The following is a 9,562-nucleotide window of genomic DNA, read 5'->3' on the forward strand; positions in this document are numbered from 1 at the left end:
TAGGAGGCTTCTCGTAGCCTCTATGTAGTGTAACCTGTAGGTGCACATCGCCATCTAGTGGTGACAATAGTGTCTGCACTGAAGCAAGGTGTGTTGATGAACCGAAACCCAATAAACTCCTCAGATTTAATACAGCCATACCGCTAATCCCTAAAATAAATCTAACACTTTTAATCACTAGATTTATTTCTCTTAAGTTATTGTTGTCTCCGTTTGAGTCGTTATAACGTGTGTTTGGTGTCACATAGGAACCAGTGATCTGTTGCGTGTTTCCTCAGGTGGAGGCGGACCTGCGCTTGAAGGAGCAAATCAAAATGGCGAACCAAGAGGAGTCTGTGAGGGAGTTCGTTGCTGTTACTGATGTCGACGAGGAGAGGGCCCGCTTTTTCCTGGAGTCTGCCGGCTGGAATCTGCAGGTACGTGCTGACATGATCTCCCCGCTGAGCTGTGCGGGACGGCGCGGCGGGAGGTGTGCGGGAAACAGCGACAGGAGATGTCAGTGTCATAAAGCTAGCATGCCGGCTAAACAGGCTGGCTAATGTTAGCCGCTGTTGCCGCACCGGCGATTTTGTGCAAGTCACCCTTTAACAATGGCCTTAATGGAAACCGCTGCTGTCACCCAGCACCGCGGCGGCGAGGCACGCAGCTGGCACACCTACGGGCACAAGACGGCACATTAGTTTTGAATCGCTGCCCTTGGAAACAGTGATTTTCATCAACTTGCCGCTGCCCTGCCTTCAGTCCATTGAGTCGTGCTAGCTAAGTGAAGCTAGCTTGTAACGCCGCCGAGCTTCAGCCAGCGTCAGGGCAGTTAGCTTCCGGTGCTAGCCTTACACCGTCACTCAAAATTAATAAATAAAATAAAATAAAAATAAAAAAACAATATTGCGGAATTCATTAATATGAAATTAGCATAGAAGAAATACAACACATCAGTTATTCCTCTCGTAAGAGTTCACAGTATAGATTGACAGTAGTTTTACTTTTTTCTAGTGTTTACAGGATTCATATAGTCTTGATATATTATTTAAATCCACTATGAAATAGAGAAGGTGGCGGTAATCTTTGAAATTCTGCAATTGTGTTTATGAAATTTACCATATAAAATCAAAACAGTTACCATGAAATCTGTTAAATTTGTCACGTTCATAATAAGGAATGACGTTTTTACTTTCAGTTTGAACATTGTGACTTGTTGTGACTCCTGTTTCTTTACACCACATTATGTTAAGCAGATGTCAGAAAAAAAATTGGATATTTGAATGTGCTTTCAGTATATTTTAAACAAACAAACAAATGAAAACCATTATTGGACTTGGACCCCCAGGGACCATTTGGCAGAGGAGGGTGGGGAGGTCTTTTCAGCTCCCTTTCAAAACAAATCCATATTGACATGCATGTAGTCACGAGACACTAACAACAGGAGAGTGTGTGGCTCTTCTGACTAGGACTGCACTAGTGCTGTGATATACAATTTAACTATTGGTTCACACTTAAAATTATAAGTGTCGCAACTGAAAATTGAGCATTCTTCAAAAACACAAAGTATTTATTGATTAGAACAGACTGATCACTGTCTTAGGCTAACCCTAAATTTGATATTGTCCATATCATTGTCGATTGAGAAATGAATATCGCCAATCTTCATATTTAGATGACACATAATATACGATCTGATAACAATATATTCTTCAGCCATACTTGTGACACACTCCCAATTGTTATCACCACAAGGCTGCTCATTGGCCAGCTGAAGGCCATCAGTGACACTTTTTTAGATTATTGATTGATCATGTTGTCACTTGTTAAATGAGTCGGGTTAGAGTTGGTGAGCTGTCAGGATTTTCAGATGGCATGGTCTGATTTTTTTTGCTACCCCTCACTCTCACACACACACACACACACACTAGCTTGCCCTGGCCAGTTTCTTTGAGGATGGAGCTGAAGATGACATAGTGACGCTTCCTCAGCCTGAAGGCGGATCCTCAGTGTCCCGGTCTGCAGGTCCAAGGTAAAGTTTACAGCTTTTATAGCTTTTACAGTTCATTTTAAACAGTGCTTGAATTTCAAAGCTCTTGTTGAAATTGCTTTTAGTTTGTTATATAATGACACAATATCAGGCTAAAGTCCAATAGAATAGAAAATGGTCCCATAACAAATCTCAGTGTAGTGTTGATATAAATGTCAGCGAACATGAGAAACTTGGCTTACTGGTTGTATTGCATGTCTGCTTGGCACTTATAGACACTGCGCCCTGTATCATCTAATCAAGTTTTCCTTTTTAACAGTTCTCAACACAGAGTGACCTCCTTCAGAGATCTGATGCATGAGGCAGAGGATGAGAGTGATGAGGAAGAAGGCCAAAGGTGAGCTCTATTTATAATGTGGTAAATTTTTTTGATCCATCTATGTCTATACCCTTAATACTGCCAGAGGGAGAACTAAGACATCCTAAGTGCTGTGTGTGAAATAGTCAAGAGACACTCGGCTGCTACTTTTTGAAGCTGTGGTACTTAATTAATCAGAAAATAGCTGAGGGTCCGTGCTCATGTCGTATTTTTACAAACTTTAATTAATCATTAAGGGGAAAAGACAAGACAAATGTTTTGGCTGCAGGCCTTCATCACTGCATTTGGTTTGTAGTTTTGTTGGTTGATGCACCAGTTCTGAAGACTTAATTGATCGCTGTAGGGACATTCTGCATCCACTTGTCCCCCTGCTGGGACAGGTCAAAGGTCACAGTCAGTTTCAGAACAGCACCCATGGAGCTGTAAATGATTCAGTGTTTTGTTGAAGTGCAGTGTGGATTTGTAAGTAAAACTAAACTTAAAAACCCATTTACATGCACATTTAGAGAGAATAGAGCCGCCCCGTGTCTTTCCGTGTGTTGCGGCCGTAAACTCCTGCTGCCCTTCTCATCCTCTTAAGCGGTTGTCACAGTTGTTCACATGGTATTAAAGCTTTAGGCATGCCTCTTTATCTCTGCTGTACATCCTTGTAGCGTGTGGACGGTAGAGTTTCACACCAGGCGAGTGTGTTTCCAGAATGCGCCAAACTATTTTTGGTCTCACCTCATTCACTGGGCACTGGGCGTGTGTTCTGCAGCATCAACAAATTCTGCTGCTGGGCCAGTGTAACAGACTGGTTGTTAAGAGATGGTGTTTGTGTTTGGCTGCTTCATTCCCTGTCTTAAATGAGTATGCCGGTGTTATTTACAAATCTAATCATTTTTTATGCTTTCTATGTCTAGGTTACAGTTCCCATCATTTTGTAACTCATGCCTGTGTACAAACTGTGACAAACTAAAGGAAAAAAACTACATAAAGTGTCTCAGTTAGATATTGGGTAACCGTGAACGTCCAGAACAGATTCAGTGCTCCTTGGCAGATTCTTTAAGGGGTGCAGTAACAATTCTTCTAAAAGATACTGCACATAGAGAAGGACATTATAGCAGGCTGCAGTGCATGAAGTCCGCATTGCAAAGACAAACACATTTGAGAGCTGAGTGGCACTGCTCTACAGAGATGTGTAAAAAAGTGATGTGGTCAAGTTGGGTAGTGCATATGTGGCGTCCACTAAGAGAACACTACAGGTCTGAACGACAGACCCCTACAGTGAGGAGGTCCACTGGTTCTGTTATGCTGAGGGGCATTTTCCACCTGTCCCTTTAGAGGAAAGACTCACTGCAAATCAATATAAACTAATTCTGAGTGATCATCTTCATCCTGTGATGAAACATGTCTATCCTGATGTGAGTGGTCGAGTGATGACCACACCCCCATCACCAGGGCACAAGGGCTCTCTGAATGGTTTGAAAATGATGCAAATGATATTCTGTGGCCTCCACATTCGCCACATATTAAACCACATGAACACCGATGGGAGATTTTGGAGCAACATGGTAGATAGCTCTCACCACTGCCATCATCAAAACACCAAGTGAGGGAGCAGGAGTACTGAAGCTGTTAGGTGGCCCATGGTGATCCAACACTTTACTAAGACACTTTGTTACTTTATCCTTTAATTTGTCACGTCTGTAATCAGATATTTTTTTTATGGTGTTTGCTCTTTTAAGTTCTTTTAATACAAACTTTATGATGCCTACTATAAACTGTTGTCCTGGCTAATAAAAATGTCTTAATTAAGATGGTGATGTTACAATATAGTTTGTGAGGCAAAATGTTTTTGCAGATTTACATCCTGCTTCAGACTTCCATTTCTTCCTGTGGGAATTAGGTGACTGAAACAGGAAGCAGAGTGTAATGAACTGTGTAACCAGTATGAGAGCCTGTCAACTCAGACACAGTAAGAAGACCGTAAAAAACAAATGAAAGCTTCTTGTTCGCTGTGACGGATTATCCAGCTCTGTAGAGGTTGTTTTCCCTACTGTGCAAGAGTGAACGTCATCAAACATCTTCTTTTGAAGAAAGGAAAACAAGCTCTGGTATCTTCAGCTATGCTGATTGTGTTGAGACTCCAGGAGGAATAATGGAAAGCAAAGCAGGAATTTAAATGATTGGCACAAGCTTAAAAAATGCATAGTTTTATTATATTAAGTATGGTTTGCACGCTGACGTATTGTGCAGATTAGCTTCTGAAAGGCCTGTACTTGCGAAAATATAGCAGTGTGTGAGTCTATGATGTGTTAGTGTGATCGGCTTCATTTCTCATCTGGGTCATTAGGGAAGAGTGTTGCGATCCCTGTCTCTGAACTGTAAAACCATGCTGAGACACGGCTTGTAATTTCTAGCACTACAGCTGATGCTCTTACCCAGGGTGATTTGCAATACGTGCAACAGTAGAATGAGCTTCATTTTCTACATCATCATCTTTATAACCAGCCAATGGGAAGGAGTGCAAGGGTCAGCCATAGTGTGCTGACAGCATCTTTATCAGAGAAGCGCTAAGAAAAGGGAGACACGAGGAATAGAGGCTGTTACTGACTTGACTGAGCACGTTCTTTGATCTCGGCCCTCACCTCTTTCTTTTTACAAGTGTCTTTTTTCACATCCTGCACTGTCTTCTCCCCTCCCCTGCTTCGGTCCAGGTTTTTCGCTGGGGGATCGGAGCGCAGCGGGCAGCAGATCGTTGGGCCTCCCAAGAAGAAGACCTCCAACGAGGTGGTGGAGGACCTGTTCAAGGGAGCCAAGGAACACGGGGCTGTGCCTCTGGACCGGAGCGGGAGGGGACCCGGGGAGCCCAGCAAAGCCAGGGTAAAGTGTAGCTCATGAAAACAATATGATCGGCTGTTTGTCTAATTTAGTCTTCCTCACCTTCTCTTTGCTTTTTTCCCCACCCCTCAGGCTTTTGTTGGAGGAGGCTACAGGCTGGGAGCGGCACCTGAGGAGGAGTCGACCTATGTGGCTGGAGAGAGGCGATCCTCCAGCGGCCAGCAAGATGTGAGGAGTACCTCTGATACCTCACCTTTCTTTCTCCTTAAACTTGCGCACATGTCTTTCAATGCACACTGTGGTTTTTTTTTTATTATTATTTTAAAATACAGGAGTCTCAGTTTTTTGTTTCAGTGTGTGGTGTTGATAATGATCACATCCCTTGTGCACACACAGTTTGCTCTCTGTCATCATGCATCTCAGAAACAGATGAAGCATGGGAAATCAGATTTTTAAGTTGTACTAAGCAATAACCAGCACTACTGCTCCCATGAGCTTGAGTGAGGTTATATCCTACAGTATGTGGAATAAGAGGCCAGCAATGACTTCCATTTCAGCACATAATTAATGTACGTGTGTGTGTGTGTGTATGCATTAGGTGCATGTGGTGCTGAAGCTTTGGAAGACAGGTTTTAGCCTGGATGACGGTGACCTCAGAAATTACAGTGACCCTGGAAATGCCATCTTCCTTGAGTCGATCCGCAGGGGGTGAGGACAGTCTTTCCATACAACAGCAAAGCCTATTCTGTCTATCTAAAGTAGATTTTTGACACTGCTGACCATGTGAGATGAAATCCTATTTTCATTGTTGCCCTTCAGGGAGATTCCTCTGGAGCTGAGGCAGCGTTCCCGAGGGGGCCAGGTGAACCTGGACATGGAGGACCACCGGGACGAGGAGTTCAGCAAACCCAAGATGGCCTTCAAAGCCTTTGGAGGCGAAGGACAAAAGCTAGGGAGGTGAGATGATTAACAGGCGTGGCTGTCTATCCTAAACTCTAAAAGGAATAAAAATAAGAGTATTTAATGACACTCAGAACAGCTCTTGTGTGTTTGGCTGGTGTTGCTCTGTCTGTCCACAAGAGGGCAAACAAGCAATGAATCTGTCCATCTGATTTATCAGACATGTATTTCAGTCCAGGACTTAAATTTATTTGACTAAATAAAACAGACATGAGATATTTGCAAGTTAAAGTTTATTTTTTATCCAGCAGTGCCTTGCTTTCACATTCAGTTCCACATGTTCACACCTGGAAGCTTGCACTTTGGAGCCTCATTTGTAGTTGTAGGATTGGTAATGGCACACAGTTAATTTTCCTTGGTTATATTTGTATTTTTCCTCTTGTCAGTCTTCAATTTGTGGGGTTTATTAGTCTAATTATGATATTTTTTCATCTCTCGTCACTCTTTCAGTGCCACTCCAGAGCTGGTTTCGACTCCGGCTGGCTCCCAGCAAGAACAGGCTGCCAACGAGGCCCAGGCCAGTGCCTCCGTGACCCTCGACCCCTCCCAGCCCATCACTAGTATTCAGATCCGACTGGCCGATGGCGGCAGGCTGGTCCAGAAGTTCAACCACACCCACAGGTGAGGGGTGGCATGCAATTATTTTTAATCAAGAACTTAGCCATGCATATGATTCGCCTCGTGGGCAAACTATAGTTCTCACCAGTGTTCCTTGAACTCTTGGTTTTGGACCCAAAACTCATCACAAACCTGTTTCTGCTGAAGCCCCAAGTATTGACATTTACTTTTTATAGATTTAGGCTCTATAGACCTTTTTCACATCAGCTGTTTTAACATGAACAGCAGGTAAACACAGGTGTTACTCGTGACATTAATAAAGCTTCTGTCCCATTTTGTTGCTGTTCAGACAACTCTAGACTGAAATGTAGCAGAACTTTAGTTAATGTCATTAGTAACCCTTGCTACACGTTATTCACATTAAATTGGACAGGAATATGTTAAATAGGAATAGGAAAAAAACAACAGATCACTACCTCACAAATTTATCATGTTTATTTTATTTTATTTTTTATTTTTCTGATTTCTCTCTCATTTGAACTTTTTCCTTGTGAATTCCTGAATAATAAATCAAATGACACCCAAGCTAAGAAATATCTTCTTTGTTATTAATGGTTCTAAACCATTCTTGGCTTGTGAGAGTGAACAGTTCTGCCAAAGTATGCTAAAATATTATCGCTCTCTCAAAACAAACAAACAAACAAAAAAAACATCCCCTAATATTTCAATTTAGGAGAGTTTTATTAACAACAGTCATCATTACACTAAGACAACCAAATTTTGTATGGCAATTTTCCTGTATTTCATTATCATATGACTCTATTTAAAGATGATTATTGTGATCTGAATGATGATCCAGGCCTGCTTGTGAAAGTACCACACAGTACAGAGGTACAGAACAGTATAGCCAACAACCTTGCAGATCCTCCGGTCGTGTCTGTGCTGAAAGCCATGTTTCCGCTTGTGACTCGGTGCCGTCTCCCTCGGCTCCCTCAGGGTGTCTGACGTGCGCCAGTTTGTGGTGGCAGCCCGGCCCGCCATGGCTGCCCGAGAGTTCGCCCTCATGACCACCTTCCCCAACAAGGAGCTGACGGACGAGAACCAGACGCTGCAGGAAGCCAACCTCCTCAACGCTGTCATCGTCCAGCGGCTAAAGTGAGGGGAAAGTGAGAGCACCGGCCCCCTCCGCCCCCGCCCCCCCCGGTGGTGCGGCTGAGTAACTGCAGCCCTGTGAAACCCACCGCCCCTCCTGAGGGAGGAGAAACCATAGACTTATGTATGGACTTCTAATTTCTGATTTTGTTTTTCTAAAGTGAAAAATAGCATTCTACCCGCCCTCAGCCTCCACCCTCACCCCCTGCTCTGCGGTCTGTGACGGGCGGTAACGGGGAGGGGGGGAGTTATCTTGAAAAGGAACAAAGTTCACGGAAAATGTGTTGGAAAGCCTGCAGATGCTGTCTGGTGGTGGTTTTGATTGGGATGTGTTAACCTGTGACAGAAGTAGTCGGTTTAATCCAATAACGCAACAGTCCAGCTTTCCGAGGATCAGTCCGGTTACTAAGCTTATCCAGAGATGTTCACTTAACCGCTTTTCGTTTCCCTGCGACGTGCCACCCGATCTTCCTCTTCCATTTGCCGTGATTGGCCCCTTCAGCCATTTTTCCTTTTCAGGCACTGAGGTCCCAGCACACCAGTTCAGTGGCAGATTTCTCTTGTGGCTCTGTCTCGACAGCACAAACCAGAGCCATGAAACAAGCAGAAGTCTTGTCAGGATATTAGTGGGTATATAAATCTAATCTTACCCCAGTTTTGTACTAGTTTTCAACTCTCTCCAACCCTCCATCATCCTTGGGAGAGACATGTAATTTACTTTAAAAAACAAAAACAAAAAAACAAACAAACAAACTGCTGCGTTGTTTCCTTTTTTTTCTTCTTTTTTTCTAAACTTATACCGGTAGCCTTACGCTCCTTTATTCACCTGCAGAATCACAACTGTCCCTGTGTCCAAATGAAGATTTAATTATTTTTTTAAACTGACTTTTTTTTTTTCCTTTCTCTTTCTTTTACAGAACGATAGGATTGTCCCATTAAGACAGTGGGGTTTTGATATTGTGTAACATTAACAATAGTTAGAAATGGCTTTATTATCAAACAAAACATGTGGATTGTTAACACTGGGTTGTAGTTGTGGCAAGTAAATTCCTATGACACACTGACATCTTCTATGCATCCTGGGGAAGACGGATATATGTTTGGACCTCTGGAAAAATAAATCCATTTTATGTTTGGTGTATAAAGTATTTTTTGTCTTGTGTTTTCTCTGTTCGGTGGGAATTGGCCATGTACTACTTGCCTGTGGTGAAGTACATAAATCCTAGTTATGTCAGCATTTCTGAGAAAACGTGAATGCATTTCTGTCAGACAGTAAATCTTTGCTTGAATCTTCCTGCACTGGTTGCATTTGCCAGGAATACTGTTCTAATGCGAGTTATAAAATGTTGATGCTTCCTCTAGAAAATTAGATCAGAGTGGATGACCCCTCTGGGGCAGAAGTAAAGAGGAACTGTCTCCCGGTCCATGTTATTCAGGCCAGGGGGTGAGTCATGGGATATGCACCCTTGTGTCGCAGAGACACATGCTCCTCACACACTTCATTTCATCTTTCAAAATCGCACAGTGGGTGGAAAACACTCTCACAGTTAACATTACATAAAAGTTTGGCTGCTACTTTCAAACACACACATTTTCACTTTGTATGTATATCCATTATTTTCTGTAAAGCAGTTAAAGCAAAATGTAGCTTTGGTAGAGCACTGGGTTGTATGGTTGCCTGTGTGTTACAAGTTACAAGAGTAACCAGACTGTCATCAACC

At 42.9% G+C, this 9,562-nt stretch overlaps 1 protein-coding gene across 1 annotated transcript; it reads left to right on the top strand.

The window, feature by feature from the left end:
* Nucleotides 1-262: 262 nt before the first annotated feature.
* Nucleotides 263-8,989, top strand: nsfl1c (NSFL1 (p97) cofactor (p47)). Its single transcript, XM_030056305.1, has 9 exons — nucleotides 263-416; nucleotides 1,911-2,011; nucleotides 2,289-2,366; nucleotides 5,048-5,213; nucleotides 5,304-5,399; nucleotides 5,770-5,879; nucleotides 5,991-6,128; nucleotides 6,582-6,752; nucleotides 7,686-8,989. The coding sequence occupies exons 1-9, from the start codon at nucleotides 315-317 to the stop codon at nucleotides 7,846-7,848; spliced, it is 1,125 nt and encodes a 374-aa protein (XP_029912165.1). The 5' UTR covers nucleotides 263-314; the 3' UTR covers nucleotides 7,849-8,989.
* Nucleotides 8,990-9,562: the final 573 nt, after the last annotated feature.

The sequence above is a fragment of the Myripristis murdjan genome, chromosome 7 (assembly GCF_902150065.1).
Source record: "Myripristis murdjan chromosome 7, fMyrMur1.1, whole genome shotgun sequence".
Lineage (NCBI taxonomy): Eukaryota > Metazoa > Chordata > Actinopteri > Holocentriformes > Holocentridae > Myripristis > Myripristis murdjan.

Excerpts from the sequence above, each read along its gene's own strand:
- nsfl1c (XM_030056305.1), top strand. The coding sequence starts at position 315 with ATGGCGAACCAAGAGGAGTCTGTGAGGGAGTTCGTTGCTGTTACTGAT. Across the intron at positions 417-1,910 it reads CTGCCGGCTGGAATCTGCAG|CTTGCCCTGGCCAGTTTCTT; the intron begins GTACGTGCTGAC and ends CACACACACTAG. Across the intron at positions 5,880-5,990 it reads CTTGAGTCGATCCGCAGGGG|GGAGATTCCTCTGGAGCTGA; the intron begins GTGAGGACAGTC and ends GTTGCCCTTCAG.